Source organism: Branchiostoma lanceolatum, chromosome 6 (assembly GCF_035083965.1).
Source record: "Branchiostoma lanceolatum isolate klBraLanc5 chromosome 6, klBraLanc5.hap2, whole genome shotgun sequence".
Taxonomy (NCBI): domain Eukaryota; kingdom Metazoa; phylum Chordata; class Leptocardii; order Amphioxiformes; family Branchiostomatidae; genus Branchiostoma; species Branchiostoma lanceolatum.
The window spans coordinates 1,955,451-1,982,107 of record NC_089727.1 but is presented as its reverse complement, the minus strand read 5'-3'; the positions used below and the strand labels follow the sequence as shown (position 1 = coordinate 1,982,107).

Here is a 26,657-nt window from a genome sequence, read left to right as displayed (position 1 = left end):
AATAGGGATGCCTTAGGTTTGGAGAGTTATTAAAACCCATTAGTGGACGGATTTTGATAAGAGGAACAGTTGAGGTCTCTGTGTCCATATCAACGAAAATTGATCAATATCGTTTGTGTATTTTAATCTGGTACCAGTGGGTGCAGGGATTGTATATACTGCTGTCAAGCCTGTTCACAGTGACCACTCAGGGGACCTGAGGAATATGGCCACAGGTGGTCACTACTGACAGGTTCTGAATACATGTGTCAATGGGAAATAATCAAATGGATTGCCTGAAATTGGCCACAGTGGGCAGGTGGTCACTATTGATAGTTTTGATTATAGTTAGGACTATTATATATTAGCCAACACCTGATTTTATACATGATATTCTTGGAAGATTATAACCTTCGAGGCAAAAAATTAGTAAGTTCATTTCTAAATAGTAAGTTTGTTTTCATCATGCATTCTCTGTAAACCAAAATCAATTCTTTACCAAATAAGAAATCACTTTTCTTGTATTTTCATCGTCTTTCTCATATCACGATCCCGGCAACTTCTCGATTTGTCACTGACAGTTTCGACAAACAACGCACACACGGATGTTTTCAATAAAACCGCGTTTGTGTGGCCAAACAGGCGAATATCTGGTGCTAACATAGCTTTCCCATGGTTCCCTTATCTGGGTACGAGGCAAGGCTATAACATAGCAGACAACAATGAAATAAGTCGGATGACCTTTCAACCCTGCAACCAAACATGTCAATGGTTGCCAGTGGCTACAAAACGCAAAGCAAACATTTACATTTTAATGAGTGATTCAATATGAGCTTTTTTCATAGACAGTATTGGTGTGGAAACTTCTTGTTTCTAGCTACTTCATTATTATTTCTGAATACTTTTTCTGCTACCACAAAATCACAAGTGCCAAGATGTTGTTGTTTTTTTACTTCAAGTTTGGCATAACAACATTGTAATCAAAATTTTGAAGAAACCAAATCTGGGAACCAAATAATAGTAATTTTGGAATCAAGCAAAATATAGACAGGCTTTTTGTGGCAAAATGATTTCTCTACATTGAACTTGGCTGGTATAAATACACTGCTATTAGATATTTCGTTGTCTGCTTTGTATTTAGATCAATATTTGGTAACATGACCCAAATATTTCACATTGGACGTGACAGCATTTTATCTACCTTTCCGCAGGAAACTTTCATTGTTCAAACATGTTCCACAGAGGTTTATCTTCCACACAAGGCGCCGGTCGTGTCAATAAATATTGATCTTGATATGATACATTAGCAGATGAAAGGGCACGGAACCAGACTTACAACTTTCCTCCCTTTAAAAGGCACCGCTTTACATGTTATGATTGATTGCATTTGACCTTACCGACTGAGTTTTGTGCAGCTTGTACGACAATTTGGAAATCTTTATTGCAAGATTTTAGGTACTGCAGCAGAACTACCAGTTTTTCTATGATACGTTTTAGGCAAGCTATGGTCACAATTGTTGGGTGGTGGTTAGCTCTTGTTCTCTGGAAAACGTGACACAAATAAGGGCCCTCTAGCAGCTTCCTTTGGAACCACAGAAGCATTCTTGCTCCAGACTTTAAAACAGCATAAGTCCTATCTTGCATCCCTACCTGTGGCTGAAGTAAGGCGGGTTGTCGTTTATGTCCTCCACCACGATGTGCAGCGTAGCAGTGGCGGTGCGAGGAGGGTTGCCTCTGTCCGTGACCTTCAGCACAAGGTCATACCTGGCCGTGGTCTCGCGGTCAAGAGGCCTCTTGGTCTTAATCACACCTGCAAGATATTGGAACAAAACGTTCAGTACAGTTTCACAGAAGAGGATTTGAAATCTGAGTTATAGTACAAACTGGATCTGTAACAGGTGTGTAGTTCAACAAGAGTGCAGATAGATTGTATTTATTTCAACCCTGCAGTTAAGTTTTTTTGGATCAGGACAAAGAAAATATTCTTAACGAAGGCAATAATAGATGTCCCCACTGGCCAATTAACCTTCAAAAGTGCTGGTTCCCTTGCAATACAAATCTATGACAGAAGCCCTCACAAAACTTTTTCTGTGCCAAAACTCATGCATGTCTAGAGGCTTGAACAGAATTTAGTCAGGCTAAATGTCATCTGGTGTTAGTGGTAACTTAAGTTTGTGCCGAGTTGTTGGAATGTAAAACTAAAACTCACCCTGCTGGTGCCCTGTGATGATGATGAAGCTGGAGTTGTTCGGGATGACAGAGTAGTCCAGCTCAGCGTTGTTCCCGATGTCGGCATCCACGGCAAACACCGTGCCAACCGTCGTACCGGTCGGAAGGTTCTCCACCAACGAGAAGTGGTACGACTCCTGTGTGAACCTCGGGTCGTTGTCGTTGTCATCGGTTACCGTCACGCGGACGTTCGCCGTGGCGTTGCGCGGGGGTGAGCCGTTGTCCCTGGCAACCACCTGGAGGAAGTACGAGCCACGAAGCTCGCGATCGAGCCGGTGTTTCACGTACAGCCATCCGTCCGGGAACATGCCGAAGTTGGGTGAATCCGCATTGTTTGAGAGATAGTACGTGATGAACTCGTTGAGTCCGCTATCGCGGTCGAGCGCGGTGACTTGCAGGAACCGGTAGTTCACGTTTACGGACTCAGGAACCTGGACATCGTAGAACGTCGGGCTAAACATCGGACCGTTGTCGTTTTCGTCCTGAATGATGACCAGTAGGGTCAAGTTCGAAAACATTTGCGGCGTGCCCTGGTCGCGTGCCACGATCTTCAACTCGTAGCGCAGCGGGTTATCGTTGTCTGCATCCACACTTCTCAAGATCTTCACCTCTCCGCTGATAGAATTCACACTGAAAAGGTTGTCCTGGTTGTTGAGGAGAGAGTAGCGTATGACCCCGTTGTTTCCGGCGTCCCGATCATTAGCGCTCGCCACGAAGATGATCGTGCCGGGGGACACATTTTCCGTGATGGCGATGCTCTCGGTCGTGACGGTGAACTCCGGCCGGTTGTCGTTGATGTCGAGGATGGTGATGTTAACCTGCGCGCCCCCGTACACCGGAGGGTTCCCGCTCGAGGCCTGGAGAGTAGTACAGAAGTAGTAAACTGGTTTAGTATCATACATCATTACATTCACGATAAAACACATCGTTGTAGCCCGAGGGCTAGATTGCAGTGTACTTCATACAACAAGGCTTGCAATCATACTTGCATTTAAAAAAAATTGATATAAGATACAGTTCTACAAAGTGTTATTTTACGGTAAGTGTGGTATTCATGTATCGGGACGTTCTACATCTAAACTGGCTGAACTTGTGTGTGTTTCTTGTCATGCTAAGTGCAGGCAACCAGGTGAGCAACCAAACTTGTCTAGTGATCTAGCAAACAGTAGTAGTAGTAGTAGTAGACTGGTTTATTTGTCATCATCATTTGACAGACAAGCCTCATGGCAGCCATTACGAGGCTGAATTGCGAGGCAAAATAAAACATAGTTCATTGTAGTTTACACAGCTTTCAGGCATCGATTAAAAGTTTTTAGACAATCAATATCAGTTAAAACATCTACTTAGACCATTTAAAATATTTTTGGAGGTCTGTCTGTCTTGTATAAAGGGGTTTCAAGCGACTCAAGCCACCCATCTAAACTGTAGGAAGTATCTAGCCGACCTGGATGTTGAGGAGGAGGCTGCTGACGGTCTCGTGGTCCAGGTTCAGCTGGGTGTAGATCCGGCCGGTCGTGGGGTCGATGGCGAAGTAGCCCCGCCGGTCGCCAGAGTGGATGGAGTACGTGATGGGGTCGGTTTTACCTGGAAGGAGAAAGGAAGAAAAAAGGCTTAGAAATCGTGATTGTGATAACTGGTTCCGTATTTAAACGTGTCCTTTATGTTAGCAATGATACTTTGATTGTACGTGATTGGGTCAGTTTTACCTGGAAGGGGACAGAAAGATGCAGGTTAGACTTTAAGAAATCACAATTGCATTTGATTGACTGTGTACACGTACAGCATCATGCATTTCTGTGGTGTACAAATCTGTTTCTGGACATGACCTTTGAAAGTTATCTGAAGAGGAAGACGGAAGAGAATGAGATCCAGATGACTGTAATGTTTCTGCCAGTGAACACAGCTGCTTTACAACTGTAAAGTCAAACCTGTACTAAGAGACCACCTCTGCATAAGGGCCGTACATGATGTATGACCATTGTGGCCATTACAGTGGCCACCTGTCTACAGAGACCATTTTCGGCCAAGTCCCTTGAGTGGTCACTATATACACTGTATGTTACAAAATCTCTGCCTTATTTACACCTGCTGAAACAATACCATTTTTGTATTACTGTGACCATTTTTGTAAGTCCCTTGAGTGGTTACAATAAACAGGGTTGACTGTATGTTACAGAATCTCTACTTCATTCGCACATGCTGAAACAATACCACCATTCACAAGAGGACCAACACTTCTATATAAGTTCTAATCCCAAACCCTTTGTAATCCCACTCCAGTTAATCTTCAACCTTTCAGCCAGGGCTGTTTCCAGCTTTACTTTCCTGTCCCACTTATTGTTTAGGAGCCATGTTGTTGATTTTCATGGTTACATCTGTTATTCTAAGCTAACGAAAATACATTTTCATCAGTTTCATGTCATGAAGTTCAATTTTTTTGGAGGGATGGAGTGAATTTTTTTGTCCCGACAAGGACAGAGGAACGGATCCTGTACAAGACCTTTCAGCCTTCCCAACCTAGGGGCAGGAAGGGGAAACCTCCGCTACAATAATTCACAACTGCCCCATTCACAGCTGCTATCCCGGGGAAGCCGTAAACATTTCACCTTGGACAATAAATCCTGGCTTCCAGCCTGCCCTTTCCAATTTCTCACCTACAGCCAGTAACTAATAGGGACGAATTCAACCAAGTCGAGAAACAGTCAGCCCAAAACCTGAGTCTCACACAACCATTACATTAGATCCCCAGCAGGAGAAAGTAATACCAGGGAGCTCAGTGATAAATGTTCTAAAGTCGGCACCCTGGGGCAAGGCTAGCCTGGCTCAGAATCCCTCCCGTCAGCTAAGCGTGTGTTGGAATCCCTGACCCCTTGACTCCACTGATGCCATAAGGGTTTGGGCATTAGGGGGAATGAAACACAGAACGCTTACATAGGATTATAGTGCAAAGGCCACAGGTTGAGCTGTAATTTCAGATAGAGGACAGAAAAATTGTAAGGCCACACCAATTTATTTCCTTGATTCTTGTACATTTCAAAATTCAAGGTAAAAGTATATACAACACATGTATAGTAAGTGGCCATCATAAAAGCAGAGGGTAGCAAGGAAAACTTCAATATGACTGCATTCATGACATAAAACTGAGTGAACCAAAGCATGAACCTGGTCCTCAGGCTTTGTTTTTGTGATCTTTGCATATTATAAAAAGAGAGAGAACCAACAAATAAAATTGGTGTGACCCAGGGATCTCCCTAAAGAATGGTACAGTGGCGCTCCTCCATCCTGTTCTAATCCCAGCTCCATCCTGTTGATTTTCAAAGTTAGGATATTTCTTTCTATAAGGCCTGCAATTTTGGTAAAAACTCAAAACTGTATTGTTTGTAGACAAGATGTAAAGCTGAAGTTGCAAGAAATGATTTGTGTCTGAAAAAGGCAAATCAAAGCTCTCCTCTTGACGGGTGCGCACCCCCCCTCCAGACCTCCCCCCATCCTGCTCTATATTTCTGGGGAGATCCCTGGTGACCATAGCATTTTCTATTAGTACTGTGCAAAAAAGGCCATTTGTTGAACATGTCTGAATCATTTACCACCTGCAAGATGCCAGCTGGGGGAGCGAGTGAGTGGGGATATGGGTGATATGTAGTGTTGGTTTAAAACTATGTCTCTTGCTGAGAAGCTTCGTCAAGTTTCCCTTACGCCATAAATCTATAGTCAGAAGTATGCAGCAAGCTGAGAACTTCAAAGGCAATCCACATTCTCAACGACTTCCTCACTCCGACCAAGATAGCTACTGAGGACTGGTCCATTTCACAAGTTCAGGGGGGCAGACAAGCCTTTTCTTTTAAGACCAGCTCAAAACACACTATCCTGAACCTCAAACAATATTCATTACATGTACATGTATATTAGTAACTGATGATCAATCATCGATTGTCAAGATATTGGAAGATATCGATTGCAATGGGCTTAGGACTGTTCCATTCTAACTTCCAAGTTCAGGAAGGTGTGAACTAGACCATTTTTGAAAGACTGAGTCAATACATTAGTAATTGATTATTGATTATCAATATATTGGAAATGTCGTTTGCAATGAAAGAGGGATGGAAGAGGGTTAGGAAGATTCCAAAGAACCCCTTTCTGAGATTTCAAATAGAACAGCCGGTCCTTTCCTGCCATCCGAATGTTGTCCACTAGGAGACAGCCCAGACTCCCCCAGTGGTTATAAATCAGGCTGTGTGTACATGTAGCAGTGCCAGTTTGTGTAGGAAGCTCTCCTGTAGATGTGAGGAGAGAGGCAGGGGCCAAATTCTGAACTGAAAACAAATACAGGGTAAGAGTGCAGCGACCCCTGAAGTATTTCCATTTGTTATATAGGCTGTTGTACCAGACAACTGCACTCTTGAAGCGCAAACGTTTGCCAAGCCTTGAGTTTGTCAAACTGCTGTCTTAATAATCTCATGTCCTGATGAGTCCTCCTCTTGTAGGCCACACCAATGTAATTTGTTGATTCTTGGATTGATGAAAAATGCTGAACTAAAAAGTCAACATGAAGACAGTCTGAGTTGATGTCCATACCTTGTTGCACAAAGTTTCAGGGAGTGAATAAGTCAGAGACAAATTTTCTCCACCATAGCGCTGTATTCTGCTTAATTTTTGCTTTATAATATCAGAGAACCGAGGATATAAACTAGTTGGGACTTACATCTTTTAATGTCTTAATTCTTCTCTTACCAAGACACACACTTGTTTCTGTGTTATCTATGACTATCATGTCGCGTGCCATACAGGTGGCTAATAGTGTGATCTTCGCCCTCCTATGGAGTGAAGATATGATACCGCACATAACTCAGCACCCCACACAGTTTACTATCATGCCTTCTCCACGGATCCCACAGAGATCAGACAGCATAGCCTTCTACAGATGTGATCTTGGTACACAAGAACGTCCAAAAATGTTCTATGAATGATACTCTGTACCTTGCTATCTCTTAAGATTAAGAAAGAGTCACCTAGCACAGCTTCTAGTTCCTAGCTCTTACAATGAATTTGAGCGGAAAAAAAGTTGATTTTTAATGGTAAAGTGCGTTTTATGCTGTAACCGGCTCGAAAAGGCATCAAATCAATGTTTACGCCGAATAACCGACCTGAGATTTTTCTTTTGTAAAAAAAAAAAAAAGGAAAAGGAAGATGAAGTGGATTAAACTAAAGCTAACAAGACTGGATTCCATGCTAGTACTTGGTGCCAGGATTCTGCTTGATGACATCCTATTTGCTGACAAAGTTTGACATTCCCCACACCTTTGCAGAGCTGAGTTAAGATGCAGGTAGCCATCACTCACACCTGTCTCACCTGCAAATAGACATCCACCTGTCGGAACGCTCTCCCAAACACACCTGTCAGTAACGCTTATTGACTGTAGTCTTCCCTCCTTGTACAAACAGATGAGCATACTGGACACCATAGTCTTCAAAAGTGCCAAATTAAAACACCTGTTCATCCCTACCCCATTCACACCTGTCTATAGTAGCTTCTAATCTAAAGGAAAATGAAGTTGGAAGCGGATTAAAGCTTATTGACTGTAGTCTTCCCTCCTTATACAAATAGAAGAGCATACTAGGCATGATTAGAAGTCTACAAGACCCAAATTAAGACACCTGTTCATCGTTACCCCATTCACACTTGCCATAACTGTTGGCAGCTGTGAGCCATTGATTGGATTTTGATGTGGTGTATGTAGCCTACTTTCGTCTTTACTTTGTCAAACTTTAAGTAGGTAGTGCTTACTACACTCTACAGCATGGTATAAAGAAAACTGCTTCTTTCTGTCACTTGCAAAATCGCTAGGATCCAACAAGTTTCTGCATTTTTTAGTAGATGGATCCTTATCTTGAAAAAAGATTCAATGACCACAGTAAATTCAGAGAGTAAATCAACATACGTATGCAAGAGTTAAACAAACAAAAAAGGTATTCATAACCCAGCATCTGTGCCCTTGGCATTCCTTGTGCCCCAGCTAGCAGGTGGGTATTTCATCCCCTGTAATACGTGGTGTTGCCACTACAAAACCTATTCACTTCTAATTCATTGCCGGCTTAATGGGGAGGCCGACCCCAGTATTTAGTTCTTTGCCATTGACGTCATGCCTGTAATTCTTGCCTGTACCGGTGGGTCCTGTATACAGTCAACTGTGGGCAGTTCAGCCCTGGGCTTTTTGATTTCAGATTTCAGCTACACAGTCTGTAAATGGTTGTTTGATAAAGGGTACAAATGGTGAAATCTAAAAATAACTCGCCCATCAAATGGTAATTTGGAAATTCTAACCATCTAAAGAGTAAGCCTAATGCAACAAATCCAGACTGATTCACAATGCAGTATATATATTTTACGCTTGGCGTTCCCCTAATGTAGCTGCAATTCTGTTGCAATGATCCTATTTTGGCTATCATGGCCCTCCCTACTACACCTGTTCTGCTACACTGTTGGTTACATTGGCTAACTTTTCTTACTACATTTATTTTGCTACCATGGTTTTCCCTGCCATGCCTGCTTTCCTAAGACTTTGTTGGCTACATGTCCTTAAGAAACTTACGGGAGCTAAGGAAGCTCGCAGCGAATCGGACAAAGTGGAAGGGACTGAAGGAAGACTGAATGCGGCTGCAGGATGTTTCAACTACTGCAGCAGCAGAAAACAGTGGACTACTACTACTACTATGTCCTTCCTTGCTACACTTGTACTGCTATTCAGTTCTATTGGCTGCATGTCTTTCTCTGCTACATTTGTTTTGCTACTAAGGCAGCTATATTTGCTACACCTAACCACGTTGCTATTTCCTGCACAGCCTGTAATGATGTAACCAAAACTTCAAAACCTTACAACCTTCACTTTCAAGCCCTATCTGTTACCCCGAAAGTTTGTTGTGGGCTCTTCCCTCCAAACAACAAGACAAAAGCGTGCTTTCCTTCCCCGGCTGTCCCCTAAACCAACTTCCTCTCGCCAACGGATGCAGCATGCCGGCTTTACATGATTCATATTCTGGCAATAAAAACTTTCTTTCTCCGTCGGTGTAGCGTGACGGTCCGTGTACCACCTGTGCAAAGCGCATATGCAGGATTTCCATACCCTACTCTGTCAGGTAAATACCTCGATCTGTGCTGAATCAACTCCTCATTGTCAGGGGAAGATCCCGGCATGTAAGCACTCCGCACGTCTGTAAACATCTCCATTGTGGGGACATGTCTACACGGAACTTACAGGGAGCTTTAGACAAAGGACCGAGACGTTAAGCCAATGTAGGGTGTCAGTCTATCACTACATTGAAGTTTAGTTGGTACCTAGTCATACAGTCTTTGATATAGATATCTTTTCCATGTTGGAATATAAAAACAAGATCCATAATCTGCATTATACATATTGACAAGACAGGTCACTTATACAAGCACCAAGACATTAAACCAATGTAGGGGGTTTCAGTCTATCACTACAGTGAAGTTTAGTAGGTACCAATTCATACAGTATTTGATATAGATATCTTTTCCATGTTGGAACATAAAATAATACCTAGACTTAAATGGTAATCAGTAACATACATATTGACATGATAACAGGTTACTTACTAGGAGAGTGACATTTAGCCAATGTAGGGTGTCAATCTGTATTAGACTGGTGAGGTTTAGTGCCTTCTTATCCATACAACATTCATTGAGATATCGTTGCTATGTTGGAATATAAAAAGAAAATCCCAACTTCACTGTTGATCTGTACATTACATATTGACAGAACAGTTCACCTATACTTAGATCTTTCACTGAGTGACAAGATGACTTTAAGTATTTTACCTGTTACAAGGAGAGCCAATGTTTCGTAACAAGAAAAGACGCTTAACTGTTTAAGTGTGATCAAATGTGTTGACTCCTGTAATGCCACGGTATATACACTCTTACTGGAACAATATGTACAAAACAATTGTGTACGGATTAAGAAAAGTTTCTTAAATTCAAATTAGGCCTTGCAGCATTATCATAGCTATTTACCAGCTGTGGACCCGAAGAATTTTCTTTCTTTCTGCCAGTCACAGTTTCTATGACAGTCTTCAAAGACATATAACAGCACAAGCCTAACAATGGGCAATAGAAATCCGACAATCCAGAACATTTTATTGCTCCTAATTTCCGGGAGAAGAGAATAATGGAAGCACCGAATGATTGGTAAAACCAGAATGTCCTGAGTGCACGCACACGAGCAATTAGCCGCTGGGAAAAAGTTTCATCTTTTGTGGTGGATAATCCCTACTGAGTACTCTATCGTGACAAGACCAGTGTCTCTTTTACCTTCATACTGTTATTCATATGCATGGGTGTACAATGAACATGAAAGAATGTAGGGAGGGGAGTTACAGGGATACAAGGCTGGAAAAACCTATGTGCAAGCTGCAAATGGCAGGAAAATATTTAGGGTTGCAGAAAAATTACAAAGTTGCAACCGTACAAGGTAAATATACACACTTGGTATTATGCGCATGCATCAAGAATTGTACAAAAAAAGAAAGACTGTATTTTGATCACTGGAATGTGGATTTCTTTTTCTGGTCAATGGTACTTAGGTGCACGATTTTTTTCACTGACTGTAAATAATTAATATTTTTGGGCCTTTTCATTTCCTTGGCAGATATTTGTGTAAAATTTCGGATAGCCAAGGACAAATTGCAGAAAATGTTGATATCACATTACACCCTCTTCCAAGAAGCCAGGGAGAGGTTACACATCAAATTTGCAGGAAATCCCAAAATAAGCACCACCACCCTCCTCTCAAGGCCACATCAATGTGATTCGATGGTTCTTGGATATAAAGATATCCTAAACTTAACCTTCAAACATTTACATGAGTCTCAGGAGAAAGTCTGCACCTCAAGGTATACACAGTTTTAGTAAATGCAGTCATATACAAGTTTTTCCCAAATCTGCTTTTGTTTTGATGATGTCTGCTAAATCTTTACTTCGATTTTGAAAATGCCCAAAAGCAAAAACCAATTAACTGAAATAGTGTGGCCGAATTTCCGAAGGTTTACATTGACAGGCCCCTCTTGCCCACGACCTCAGTAAGCTGGCATGTCCTCCCATCCCTTTATATAGGAGAGGATAAGCACTTCAACCAGGCAGAAACAGTACTTAGGGCAGGTATCCACTACTACTTGGACAGGTGCCGCTTCCGTTACACCACAATGAAGGCAGTCTTGAGCTGAGACATAAACTTGTCTCTGGTTAACAAAGGAGTTGGCACTCAAAATCTATTCTGTTTAGGGATAGAGAAGGGATGACAACATGGTGAAAAAAACAAGACAGAAAACACACTAATCTTTGTCTTGAACACATACTCAAGAAAGAGGAAGTAATAAGACAACAATCTGCATAAAATGTAAAAAAAATCATCAGAAAAGGGGTACACACAATTACATGATTTGCCAAATGTAAACTTTAGTTTAGTAGTAAGATAGACGCTGACAATAGATAGATGCACAATAAAAAGTTCGAGTACAGTGAAAATTGCCCGAGAATACCATTCAGGGGATCGATTAAATCTGGTCAATGTGGACAGGTGGTCACGTTAGACAGGATTCTTAATGCTTGTTTTAATGGGAAAAAGTATCTATGGACCACCAAAAAGTGGTCACATTGGCCAGCTGGTCCTTTGTCACTTGTACAGGGTTGACCGTATGTATAAAGTGGTGGGAAAAAAGTCTAGGAGATCCCTTCAAGGCCAAAGTTGTTAAAGTCATTTAAATCAGGAAACTGTCCAATTCTGAAGACAACAGTGGCTTCTTCTATGACAACACAATAGAGGATTTACCCACTCAAACTTCAAAGCAGAAGGCTGGAGAGGTGAAACAAGGGGCAAGGATGGGATATCGCTTCAAGGACAAAACTACCAACATCATTTAATTAAGGAAACTGTTTAATTTCCGGTCACTTCATAAACAGTTAAAGTGCATTTCTGACACTTAACATCTGGCCTTTGACCTTCGGAAAGGAGATTTTCCATAGATTGATTTGGGTATCAGATTTCAAATAAGGAAAGTGTCACTTGATTGAGGTTTAATTTCCGAAAACTTAAGCAACATTTTAAGGAATTAACATCTGATATTTCAACCTCACAGGTAATCCTTATGAAATGAACTTTTGATAGATTAATTTTTGGGTCCTACAGAAGTGGACACTTTCACAATTGACTGATGATGTGGAAGTTTTCAACTCTGTAGAATGGAAAAATTCACTTTGATCAACTTTGATGAGGTGAGGAAATGGACTAAGAGTTAACAGGAGTTAGACCCTCCTAAGTGTCACAATAATCGCTGTGCGAGGTGAGCACAGTCCCAACACAGTGCTGTTCATCACATGCAATTGTTGGTTTTCTCTTGAATGTATTAATCTATTGACCGACTTTTTGACTACAGCAGAACTTGCTCACTGATGGACCCACCTTTCCCCATGTTGGCATCATTCAATAGTTCAAGGCTCAAGGTTTATGGCCGAACTAAATAAATCTTACTTGGGTCGCTGTGTGATGCCAGCACGGTCCCCACAGTGTGCAGTCGATCGGCGTCCTCGGGTACGCTGAAGCTGTACCGCGCCTGCCCGAACACCGGCGGCATCTCCCCAGTCCCGATCACGCTCACCGCCACGTTCGCGTTGACCTGCGACACCAGCCCCCCGCCGTCCGTCGCCGAGATGACCAGGTTGTGCACCGACTGCTGTCCCGCGTTCAGCGGACCCGCGACGGTGATCAGACCTGTTTGGAACAAGAAAAAGTCTTAAGTTTGTTGGTTTGAACCTTTCTTCATTCATGACAGAACTTTATTGCACGACAATCGTACACGGTATAATGTATGGCACCAACTATTAAACATAATACAAAATGTTTTAAGAGATAAGCTGACAGAGTTCAGCGGACCCGCAACGTTGATCAGACCTGTTGGGCCCAAGAAAAAGTCTTGAGATTTGTTGGTTTGAACCTTTGTTCATTCATGAGAGAACTTTATTGCACGACAATCGTACACGGTATAATGTATGGCACCAACTATTAAACATAATACAAAATGTTTTAAGAGAAGCTGACAGAGTTCAGCGGACCCGCAACAGTGATCAGACCTGTTGGGCACCAAGAAAAAGTCTTGAAATTGTTGGTTTGAACCTTTGTTCATTCATGAGAGAACTCTATTGCACGACAATCGTACACGGTATAATGTATGGCACCAACTATTAAACATAATACAAAATGTTTTAAGAGAAGCTGACAGAGTTCAGCGGACCCGCAACAGTGATCAGACCTGTTGGGCACAAGAAAAAGTCTTAAGTTTGTTGGCTTGAACCTTTGTTCATTCATGAGAGAACTTTAAAGTTTAGTGCACAACAATTGTACACGGTACAATTGTATGGCAACAACTACATGTATAAAGATGTTAATCAAGAGAAGCTGACAGAGTTCAGGGGACCAGCTAAGGTGATCAGACTTGTCGGGAACAACAAAAAGTCTCATTTTTTTTAATCTGTTTGAAGTTGAACTGTTTATTACACAAGAGAGGTTCAGAGTTCAGGGGACCGGCTATGGTGAGCAGACGTACAGAAAACAGCCAAACACGTTGAGCTTACAATACCTCGTCTATTTTCAAGTACTTGTGTAATGTCACTTTTCAGATTTGAAGCCACTATACAGAATAACATCTTAACATAGCTAGAACTTTGCTAGAACACAATATTATTGTATTGTATTGTATTTTTGACTCTCCTGCTGCAGTCTTCTTCTGATGTATTCAAGTGACCAGTCACCAAGATCTTAAGCTAAAATACTTGCTTGTTTGTTTGTACTTGACAACAACATTCCAGGTTATTCTGGAAATCCAAGGTGAATGTACAGTTAAGTCTCATTCTACATTATAAGATTGTCATCAAGAAGTGAAGGAAAACTTCAACAGAGCAATCCACGAAGGAAACGCATTTGTACAGCCCGAATTGTCTACAGGACATGATCTTATCTAAAGCCTTTTGCAGGTAATTGAGGTGCAAACATTTCTTCGAAACAATTGCGCACAAAAACAATGTATCCCATAATTGCTTTGGCAAGTCAAACCACTTTTCCTCAAGGCATGCTAAAAGTAGTGGTGAGGGAGTCACAGGTATTTTCCCAGTGATATCAATGTAGCACATGTATCTACATCAACAATGCCTTGTATGTAGCTTCAAATACTGAGCAGTGTTCTCGCCAGGGCATTTGAGCGTAGGGGGCCCCTACGCTGTGATTTGGATCCCCTATGCTGTGATTCTGGCCCCTATGCTGTGTTTCAACCAGCATAGGGGGGATTTTCTGTTGTTTTGATGCAAAGGTAAAAAACTTTGGCTTTATTTCACAAACTTCAGCCCTCAAAATGCAGGAAATAGCGTCTTTGAGAGTTTTAAAGTTCAAAATTTCTAGGGGGAGGATGCCCCGCACCCCCCTACATTATTCCTGCTTGCAGCCCTCATCCTCACACCTAGGCGCTTGCTATGTGGCTTTGCCACGCAAAGATGCCCCTACGCTGTGAAAAAATCCTGGTGAGAACACTGCTGAGCACATATGCACTTTTATACACCCAAAATTGAAGGTGTGCACCAGGGCACCTAGGTATTAGTGTAGGGTTATGGATGTTAAGATATTTTGATATTTAAGTGTCAGGGTTTAGTAAATGTTACAGATGAATACAGCACAATAGCTACATTAACAATGCCTTGTAACTGTTGTTGTCTGTTGTCAAGTGACTTATAAACATACATCGCTTACAAAAGTCTATCTATGAATGGTGCAAAGGAAGACATTCTTAGCATTTCGTGCATAAGTGTCATTAACATTTTTCACTCAACATGTTACAATAGTCTTTTACAACATGACTGCTTGTTAAGTTCTTACACTGAACTTAAGGTGCATTTGTACGAATGACTTTACAACACGAGTATAGCCTCGCGTCTTGACTTGAGGCATTCTTATCTTAATCCAAATTTCTTTGAAGCCATTACACCCAGAGCCCAGGCATCTCATAATTGCCGAAAACATGCCCAACGATTTTAGACAAGTCACGCCACCTTTTCAAGAGGTTTGCTGCAACATTTTCCCAACCTATTACAGCCTAAAAATATCTTTGCAACAGCAACACCCCTTGGCAAGTAATTGTTGCAATCTTCTAACCATTTGCAAGCAATCCTTGTGATCTCGGACTGAAGATCTACTGTAAATGTAGAAATGTTCACGGTGGTTTTAAGTTCACAGTTTAATTTAAACAAACTTTCTGCCCACCTACTACTGTACTACAGTAGCGCTACTATGGTTTCAAACGCAAACTTAAGACTGCGAACACTCCATTTCCTCCCTACCGCGAAATTAAGACCACACGAACTAAAAAGCATCTACAGTTATCTTTGAGATGAAGGGCTGGAAATACTTGGTCCTATACATATCTTTACTGGTACAGGTAACATTTAAAACCACCTGCAGCAGACAGGTTTCACCTTTTTCTTTCCCTTCTCATGCATGAAAAATCAATGTTCTGAAGATGTGCAACCATTTTGAATCTTGTGACCTGGGGTCAGACCTGCTTGTATTAACCTTCTCACTGCTGCCTGACACTGTAACCAATAGGGAACTGGGTGCCAAACGGCTACTTCAGTGTGCTAAAGGTTGAAGGCTGCTACCACAAAGAATGCACAGCATTTCTGTGCCATAGGCTGTTTTCATCATGGGCCAATTCAGTTTAGGTGCAGGAAGACATCAGAAAGAGCTGCACAGCTCCAATTTCTAGCCTCTACCAAGCTCCGTCCTATCGTTCAGAAAATAGTAGTACTCCGCTATACAGGGTAGGTCCGCCATCGAAATGAAACTTTACTGTATAGCGGACCTACCCTGTATAGCGGAGTACCTCGGCTGATTTCTACTATTTTCCCAACGATAGGACAGAGCCTGGTAAAGGCTATCCAATTTCACCTGCATTAACCCACATATGCAGGTGATAATGTATTTTTAGCCCTGAGATCTGTCCATGATTTGAAGCAATTGATTTTATCATTCACTACATCAGTGTCAGGGCTTGCTCCCTTTTAATTGTGATTACATAAGGACTCCTATTGTTTTCTTAATATCAATCCATCAAACTTAATTTCTCATCACGAACGATAATTGCAAAATGAATGCAAAGTCCATATGAACCATGGGAGGTAAGAAATTGTCGGTCTTTGTTTTTTTCAAAAGACAAATGAGATGGAAGGTGCTTGAAGTAGTAACAAGTGCAAGGAGCATAGGTGGCTTTTCTGGAAATGTACAATTATTTTTAGAATTTCAATTTAGTTAATTTAGTAGTATGTCCCAGTCAAAGTTCTTTTGAACCACTGGGGGTAAGAAATTGTTGTGAAAAAGATAAATGTGATTGAATAAGATAGAAGGTGCTTAAAGAAGTGACAAGTGCAAGGAGCAAAGGTGGCTTTTCTGGAAATGTGCAATTATTTATTAGAATTTCAATTTAGTCAATTTATTTAGTTAAGTCCTTTTGAACCACAGGGGGTAAGAAATTGTCATGAAAATGATAAATGTGATTGAATGTGATGGAAGGTGCTTGAAGTAGTGACAGGTGCATGGAGCAAAGGTGGCTTGTCTGGAAATGTACAATTATTAGTATTTCATCTGTCAATTTAGTTATGTCCCAGTCTCAGTCCTTACGAACCGCGGGAGGTAAGAAATTGTCAGAGTCTTTGTTTTTTAAAAAGACAAATGTGATTGAATGAGATAGACGTTGCTTGAAGTAGTGACAAAGGTGGCATTTCTGGAAATGTGCAATTATCAGTATTTCATCTGTCTACATTTTTATTTAATTATCTTCCAGTCAAAAGGTTGTTAGCATTAGCAATGGGGCAGAGCCCTCTAGAGGAGTTCAATAAAAATTGTGTACAAGTTACAACAATCTACACGCCATGTGGAGGGGAGTCATCGGGGGAGTCAACAAGGGAAGCTTACAGATGGTCACCACTTATGATTTCAAAACAAGAACATTTGAATGGAGGAATCAAACCTTCTAAAAAAGTATGTTTGTTAGCCATGGCTTGATTCTTTGGAATCACCGAAGTGAGAAAAGAGTCTTTTGGTTTTTAGTATGTCACAGTCTGCCTACAGTACACATGTAGTGGTTCACATAGGACTGGACTAGGCGTACTGGAATCATTGAGGTTTCAAGTCTTGCTAATATAAAACCAACTTGCGCCATGGTCTGCACATATAAAGCCATTGTCTGCAAACGCTGCCACAATTCACCGGTTTTCACCCCTTTCAGGCGTCCATTGACCTATTCCTGTTTACCCGTTGACTTTTGAAAAACGCAGCCGGCATAGCCCAGATCCGTGACAGATTCGACGTAACAGTAACCCCACGCACAAATGGAGGGAGGTAAACCGAGGAGACCACAACAGGCCCCGTATATTTACCTTACGCGTACCTGGCTGCGATGCTGTTTCTGGCTAAGACTTTGATCTAATTGTCTGGGGAGGTGTTTCTTGTGTTCTAGTCCCCCACGGTGCGATGGACATGAATGTGCTCGATTATATTCCTCATTGTTCGCCGTCACCTGAGAGATTTCTTGTGTTCGACTTCAGACAATTGCAACGAATGAATAACTTCCTAACTTCGTCAAATACTGAAAGGTGTTGGTATGTTCTACCTGTGCAAACGTGTCTTGCTCTAAATGTTAAATTGGCACAAGGAAAGGAGACCGTTTCTTTCTACCTTACCGTTTTCCGTCCCCCGCAGAGGCAAGACACAATAGTAAACAACGACAACAAACAGCTTAGATCCTGCAAATCCTCAAAATCTTCCACAGTTATCCAATGACCATATAATTGTATTTGTGTATCCAGAATACTAGGTCGGAAAAATAACATTTCAAAACAAACTACATATAGGTATACTTTCCCTTCTTATCTTTCATTTCTACAGTACTTTCATAGTTTCTATTTCTATTTTTTTTGTATACTTTGATAAATAAATGTCAAGTATTTTGGTGACAGTAGTTGTAGCAACGCCCAAATCCTGTCTGTTCAAAAAGCAAAGCCAAACAGATTTTCTCAAAGATAGTTCCCAACATCAAACTGTGCAAATGTCGCCATCTTTGCGCCCCAAATGTTGCAAAGATTACGCGGCTAAGCCCCGCCCGCCTCTGCTAAAAGCGGGGATTCTCGGTCCCATTTGTCTCTGGAGGGGTCCTAGATCTGGGCTAATCCTAGCTGGTGGCTACAAACACTCAAGCATTCCGACTTTTCCCATTTCTGCTGGAAGTGAGCCGCAAAACCCTGCCAATCTCACAATAAACGGAGAGCAGAAGAAAAACGGAAATTAACAGTGCTGAAGACCTTGGAACTTGTCTCATATTTCTGCCATGATAGAGAGGATCATTATTATCATACTTCTGCTATTAACAACTGCTTTCTGTCATACTTTCTTATGTTGTGTCTCTATAATGCTTATAAGTAAGAGTAGATAAGGCAGGGAACAATAATTACAGCAATTTATCAAAGGTACTGACAGCCTCTCCTTGGCACAACTTGTAAGAGTACAGGACCTACCAAGGACATATTAAGCTCAACCTTTCATCTTTTTACATGAAGGACCAAACCCAGCTTTTCATGTACCATTGAGTGCATTATGTGTTTTACTACGTATCATAATACTACATTTTTGTAGACATCCCTTGATGTTTTAGCCTTCTCTGAAACGACCCTCTTCAATTAAGATTCCACCGTTAATCCAGGTGCCAATTTGTAGCTTTCCCCTCCCAAAAACAAGGCACGCTGGTTCCACCCTGTCTGTCTCTCCCCTGCCACCTTTGTTTCCTGAACAATCAGATCTTACTCATCTTTAACTCACCGATTTCCCTGCCATTCTAGTTGCTGGGTGGTCAGGTGGAAGCTAAAGTACTTGCAATCAAAAATCCATCTTTAAAATTCTGAGGGTAAACCTTCAAAGGCCTGTATTTCAACTCGTCACTACATGCACAGTTTTATTATTATTATACTTATTGGTTCAGCATGTACATGCCAGGGTTGCCCAACTAGCCGTAGGCTATTACTAACTGAGAGCGAATCCATGTGCCGTCATAGGACAGTAGCATTTAGAAAATTTGTTAACAGTAAACAATAGAGTTCCACCCAAAAATGCACTGATACAGAGATAGGGATGGGCACAGATTTAACTTTTTACAGAAATATCAACCTTTTAATGGGATGGCATCTTCTGAGTTTGAGATTTCACTATCACGTTATCAGATGTGCCAAAGAACACCTTTGCCTTGAGGAATACTCTCAAAAATCTGAGTCATACAATTTCAACGTGGATTTTCGCTTATTGTATTTCCAAAAGGATGAATACGAGCATAATTGTGTAGATGCTTAATCAAAGATTACAGTAACAAAAGTTTCTTGCTTTCCTTAATTTCTTAAGCCGATCTCTTTTTACCTGAGAGAGGACGAAAACACGTACTCTTCTGTTCATAATTTGCTGCCCAATAAGAAGGATGAAACAAGCTAACGCGTAATTGCCAAATAGCCCATTTAATCTCGATATAATGGAAGAAAAATATGCAGTGAAAGTAGAAAAATACTTCTTAATCCGATTTTCCATGTGACAGAATTCGACAAAAAAATTGTAACAGCTGATTTCGAGTGATTGACAATTTGAGGAATTTAATCAATGAGCTTGGTTTAACTCTTAAAGGTGAGAATTTCCTTGGGCAGTATAAGAGGAAGACTCCCTCAGGAAGGGATTTAAGGAGGTAACAAGGAACATGTTCCGCTTAGGAAATCGTCTTAGAACAAGTACGAGGGTTAAGATGTGTGAAATCGTCATCAAAGCAAAGGGTTTGCGGTACATTTTGAACTTTATAAGGATGCTTTTAAGGTAGAGCTCAAAATAATTTTTTGCTATCTGGAACATTGCAGGTTGTGAGAAACTTTACTCGCAATTTGGGAAAACTTTCCGCAGTTGTTGTCATTGTTCCTTTCACTTCACTAAATACTGTACTTTATCATCATTCAGCTAACAATGGCCAAACGCTCTCGTTGTAAGAATTCTGGGTAAAATGCAAAATGGCAGAGGCGTATTTGGTTTCTGCACCAAGCCATAACAAAGAGGGCTTGGCAAGGTGCCCAGAAATTCATTTGGACTCAGGCCAATTTCTATAATTGCCTTTCACATACCTGTATACCTGTCTGCATTCTTTTCTAACATATCTTTTGATATACAACTTCATGTGTTCAGTTTGAAAACTTAATGATTTTAAGGCAATACCAATTTGATCTAGCTGTTGATTTCTTGGATCTACGAAGATATTGCCGAACTAGAATATGAACATGAAAAGAGTCTGAAGAGTCATGGTGCACACAGTGTCAGATTTAAGTTTTCCTCACAGTCCTCTGTTTTTATGATGTCCTCTTGACAAAATTTTACTCTAGAATGTCCGACAACAAAGGAAGTACTATGGTGCCTTCATAACCCTTCCCGCTGCCTTGGGGACCAATGTTAGTGTCAGTTTCACCCCATGTGACGCTGCCTGAGTCCCTGCCAGGTCTTGTTAACGTCTGGGCTAAGTGGAGTCATCCAGGTGCATTCCAGAAGACGATTTCTGTCACCTCTGATCACAGGAAGACTCACGACCCACCCAGGCATGGACCCCCGATCCCCGCAGACATTTTAAGCCTGTATGCAAACAACTGTGCAGCAATACACGCAGGCAGAACGCCAATATGTAAGGATCCCTGTTCAACATTTCAGCATGATCATGCAATGAACATCGAAGGAGACTTTGCAAAAACTATTTTAGGTTCTCATAAAAAAATATGCATCTTATTTGAAGTCGCTTCAAGTTCAATTGCTTAAATTTGGAAGGAATATCACTGTCTGAGGATTTTCTTTTCCAGTGTGTGACAATGCACGGTCACTGTGCAAATTTTTTTGGAGAGTTACTTTGAAATGTATCCTTAGATACGGAGTATTGTTTGACAAGGTTTTTCGACTGGATGACTACCTTGCTTGGAAACATTATGATGGCATTATTTTTCGCACTGCCAGAGAAATTATGTACGATTATGACAGAGATTAAACGTACTTCCTTGCAAAGCTCTCAGCTTACAAGACAGATTGCTGGAATACCTCTAGTACATCCATCGAACCCTGATGCCTCTCAGTTTAGTGACACTCAACAAATATACAAGACCTTCACTTGGTTGGCTTGTGATTGCCAGCACCACCATGCCAAGAAAGCTTACCCATTGGCACTGCTCGAGAGGTCACAAACTTGAGAAACTGTTAGTCTATACTAGCCACTAGTTTGGGCATCGGGGCAACTATGCCAAAATCAAAATCTAGTATGAGTGTCAATAGTCTACAGTTTGTAAAATGTTTTTTTCTCTGTAAAAATATCATCACATCTATGAGACTTTCTTTGAAAATGTCTTTGAAACTTCAGCATGACTAAACATGCAATTTGGATTAACCTTCCGCCACCTAAAAAGCAACCTTAATCCATGCCTTGAACATAAGCTGACAGAGACATACTTTGGGCCCAAAATATATATTGTAAACAAGAAGTAAACAAATAGACAATGAAATAAAATCCTAGAAGAAAACTCTACTACTCTAACCTGTGTTTGCATCTATGGCGAATTTCCCATCGCCGTTTCCGCTGACGATTTTTTCGGCACAGCATTTTGTTTTATTCACAACATGTCTTCATCATCTGTATATGTGTGCAAGTGTAGAAAAATCTACTATTCTCACCTGTGTTTGCATCGATGGCAAATTTCCCGTCGCCGTTACCGCTGACTATTCTGTACGTGAGGCGAGCGAAGCGCCCGGAGTCCCGATCTGACGCGGTGACGGAGACCACCTCCAGTCCGACGGGGCTGTTCTCCTGGACATCAGCAGGATACGAGAGCGGGTAGAACTCTGGGTGGTTGTCATTCACATCCTGGATGAAGATGGAGACCCAGGCGGTGGCGTCGAGATTCCCGCCGTCCTTCGCCGTGACTGAGAAGTCGTACCTGTGAATGTGTTCAAAAATTTGTTTTTCAGAACTATCAGAGTTGAACTCGTTGCCACCAAGTACTGTGGCATGCCTGCAAAGCTGGTGTGTTACACCATACCTCGAGCACGTAAAAGAACCGAGCACGTAAAAGAACCCACCACATATATCGAACAGAAGGGGGGTCCTTCCCTGTGTGAGTGGATCAAATAAATCTGTTCAGATATGCAGCTTGTACTGTTCAGCATGTTTCGACCTGATATTCTCCAAGCAGATGTTACGGCGTCAAGGCAGTATCCAAAGGGCCTACCTGGACCAAAGCCACTGGATTTTTCTTTTGGTACAGGTTGGCCCTTTTGATACTGCCTAGCCACCGATAGATCTGCTTGGAGATTAACCCCATGAGGCGGTTTACCGGGTATGCAAAACACTCGCTCAGTCACTATCTGGTTTAATGTCTTCTGTTCCCCATCATCTGGGGGTTGGACGTGCTTGCACGTGGATGGGGAAGCTTGATGGCCGCTCGCAAACAAACAAACAAACAAACAAACAAACAAACAAACAAACAAAAGTCGTACCTGCTGGGTTCGGTGTCGTGATCCAGCGCCTGCGTCATGCAGATCCAGCCGGTGGCGGGCTGGATCTGGAACGGGAGTTGCCTAGCGATGGGGGTCGGAGGGAAGGAGTAGGTGACATCGCCGTTCACACCTTCGTCTGGGTCCGATGCTGATACCTGTGATAACATGGGGAAATAAATCGGTCAAATATGATGCAAAACAGTACAAAGGACAGAAAATCTGAACAAATACGTCAAGGTATGATCTCTTTTTTTCAGCAAGGTAGCTCCTTAAATGGAAATGCATTTCATTAAGGCCCTTGGGGCATATAGCAACACATTGTATACATACAGTACATACACACATACAGAGCATTGTACATGTACATATACTTCAAGAAAACATCAAAGTCAACATCATAATCCTTAACTATCAATAATTCCTTATCCAGGTAGATCTTGGGGTTTAATATCAAATCACCTTCCCATACACAAGAGTCATCATCACAAGAGAACTTGTATATAAACTAGATGCTTAAGTTGTCATGTCTGGCAGAAGCTCATTCTATTCTGTTTCGTTTGCATTAGTTAATTATCTTCGCCGAGTACTTGTACTCGGAGAAGATTATGTTTTCGGTTGAAAAATCTGTTTGGTGGGTCTGAATGTATGTCAGGAGCATAACTCAAGAAAGCTTCAATGAATCTTTATGATTTTTGGTAGGTGTGTAGTGGTTGTGCAAAGGAAAGTCAAGTTCGAAAATGGTTCACCTTGCGTTTTTCAACAGTACTGCAGCGGACTTTGCATTTTTTTGTGTTTGTATGTAGGCAAAAAAAGTGACGGAAACGTTGATGGATCTTCATGATTTTTTGCAGGTGTGTAGATGTTGTGGAAACGGGGGTCAAGTTCAAAAATGGTTCCCCTGGTGTTTTCCGTCGGTACTGCAGCGGGCTTTGTGTGGATGTGTATTTGTATGTCGCCAGCATAACTCGAGAAGCTGTTGATGGATCCGTATGATATTTAGTGGATGGGTAGGGTTTACAAAAAGGAAGGTCAAGTTCGATAATGGGCCTTCTAGCGGGTACCTAAGGTACTGCAGCGGAGCTTCAAAATTTAGGGGCATATTTTCTGAAAGTGCTATGGTCATGATTTTTGTGTGGTAGATAGTTCATGCCACAGAAAGTAAGTTCTGTAAATTTGGGCCCCCTAGCCGCTTGTTAAGAGCTGCAGTGGGTGTTTTTGTTTTGACATTCGGACATGAATAACTTGAGAAGGGGTCGACAGATCGTCGTGATGTTTGGTATGTAGGGAGCTCAGATGGTGCTTTACATAATCAATGACTGATTATGCAAATCAGGATCTAATTTGCATAATTAGTTAGGAAAGTTTGTTAACCCACTGCATTGCATTATGGGACATGGGACAGTGTATTAAAGGTCATGTAAACAGATGGCCTTGCATAAACGTACATGTAGGTCAAATAAATAAACTATTCCCCAAGCAGAGGTGTGGGTCCTGCTGGTTTTTAACGTGTTCAGTTTAGGCATTTTTGTTCAACACGGTTGCAACATAACGAAAAGGGGACAAAATGGAAAGCCTGACAAAAACACCTAAAAACACGTCAAAAACCAGCCAGACCGACCCCTTTTGCTTGGAGAGTACACTCATTCGCCACATCATAACTTCCAAATAGTATGGTGCATGATCAAATTTGCAGGGGGTGATAGGCATGTAAATATTAATCACTCTCCATGATAAGCCTTGATTATTTGGCGAAGATAATGTGTTCGTGGAACTCTAGTTTTGTTTGCATTGCGTTAGTCTTACAAATATCTTTTTATAAGGATAATCCATTCAAAATTTGTAGGCACATCCTAACAAGAAACTAATCCCGGTAGTACTCGTATTGCCTCCTTTTTGGACAAATTAATAGTCCTTATGACTAGTATGTCCCTATGACTACGAGAGCTGAGTGGCATTTGAACCATGGGCTATGAAAAGTAAACCCTATAATATCCAACTTTCCCAGGAACTTTCACACCCAATCCGCCCGGTACGTGACCCGGCAAGTAAACCGTCCATTTGTTAAACAAACCGGCTCCAGCCAAGTACAGGTGAAGACACGGCCAGGGTTCTTACAGAAAACAATAACGTGTGCCCAGGACCCGATACGAGGGATTAGGGGCAGATTAAAAGAGATCAGAAAGCGGGAAAGAAGATTAGGGCTGTCCGAGAGATGTGTCCTTCAGTGGACCTCCTTTCAGAACTGCACATGCTTATCCTAAAGGTGTATCAACAATTCTACTCCTAATATCAGGTGTGGACGAAAGACTTAGGAACGATCTCTTAACTAAATATCAATCAGGTTTATGTCCCACTAACATTGACAGCATGAATAGGGAAGAACTACCTCGCAAACAGGTTTACACGTAGGCTGTGACGTCTAAGGCTTTAATTCAAGACTTCTTGACAATGTCTTGTACTGTATGTGTCCTCTATGAAGCCAGTATGTCAATGTTGAAGGTGTTACCCAGCTGTCTTCAAGGTGAAATAAATAAATGAACGCTCGTGATGCTTTAAAAGCCATGTGCACAGCAAAGTCATTAAATTCGTGAACATGTGTTTCTATACACTTTCTTACAAGTAAGCTGTGACGTCTAAGACTTTAACTCAAGACTTCATGAGAATGTCTTGTTCTGTACGCGCTGGGCCACCTTAGAAAGCTACCCAGATGTCTTAAAGGTGAAATAAATGAAGGAATAATTGCAGCACTTCATATCCACATGTAGCAAAAGCAAGCAACATTTTTACATGTTTGTCCAATAACGTTATGAACCAATATAGTTGAAAGATGACAGTTTATTTTGATGCTCTGATGTTATCCGAAGATAAAATCAGACTGTACTGGAGTGTTGGTTTGCAAGGATTTGTTGATCAGCTGCCTGCAATTGCATAATGTAACTGCCTTGGGCATATTTTCAATCAGGACCAGTAAAGACACAGGCAGGCATCCATCTACAGATTTGAAAGGACTAAAACTTCACATAAGGGTCGGCAAAGGAAACATCCCCGACATCCTGTTTCGAAGACGAGCACAAAGAAGTACACAAGATCTCGGCTGCTCGAAATACCTGCCGTATAATTAACGATGACGGTCCGTCTGTATCTACATGAGAAATAGAGTAATAGCACATCGTCGCAATTAAGGTTAATCCCTCAAAGAGCCCCGCTACTTCCCAACACAAAGGCCTCCCAAGTCACTGCGATGATTCAGTGCGCATTAAAACGCAACATTTTCTGCAAATTTGACACGTTCTTTCGCTTGCCTCCGCCGGCAAAACCGCAACCGGGGACCCGACGCCGGTCGTCTACCAAGAAACATCGAAATTCGGCGTAATTACCTCAGACGAAACAATTACGAACATTCCAAGATGACGAATCTACAACAAGTGTCCTTTTGATCAACGTCTCCTCTATTGTGACATAACAGGTGTCTTGTGAACATGCCGACAAAGCGGTCGTTCTGTGTTTCCGTATTGTACTACATAGAATTGCAATACTGGTGCTATACACCCACATGTCTGTTGGTGACCCCACAACAAAGGTGAGCGAGAAAAGTGAGCACATTATGAGATCAGGAGATTTCAGTAAGTGCGAGTTAACAAGCGGTTAAGTCTGGATATTTGTCCCAAATCTCGGTGACAAGTCCAAGTGCTAGATGTCCCTATCCCTCAAAGTGTGCCGCTACACTGCGGCACAAAGGCTTCCCTGGGAAATGTAACGATTCAGGTCACATCAGAACGCAACATTTTCTGTACG

The 26,657-nt window shown here is 41.6% G+C and overlaps 1 protein-coding gene across 2 annotated transcripts in view; it reads right to left on the bottom strand.

Moving 5' to 3' along the window:
• Positions 1 to 26,657, bottom strand: part of LOC136436137 (protein dachsous-like) — an 84,927-nt gene that overhangs the window by 26,032 nt on the left and 32,238 nt on the right. Inside the window, exons 2-7 of one of the 2 annotated variants that reach the window (XM_066429899.1) lie at positions 22,863 to 23,017; positions 22,041 to 22,303; positions 12,753 to 12,992; positions 3,653 to 3,792; positions 2,189 to 3,065; positions 1,630 to 1,789 (exon numbers count right to left, since the gene is read on the bottom strand). In XM_066429899.1, the coding sequence (XP_066285996.1) occupies positions 1,630 to 1,789; positions 2,189 to 3,065; positions 3,653 to 3,792; positions 12,753 to 12,992; positions 22,041 to 22,303; positions 22,863 to 23,017 (1,835 nt within the window). Of the gene's footprint in view, positions 1 to 1,629; positions 1,790 to 2,188; positions 3,066 to 3,652; positions 3,793 to 12,752; positions 12,993 to 21,904; positions 21,954 to 22,040; positions 22,304 to 22,862; positions 23,018 to 26,657 lie in introns of those variants that run through there. The other variant, XM_066429900.1, reaches the window with a different exon arrangement.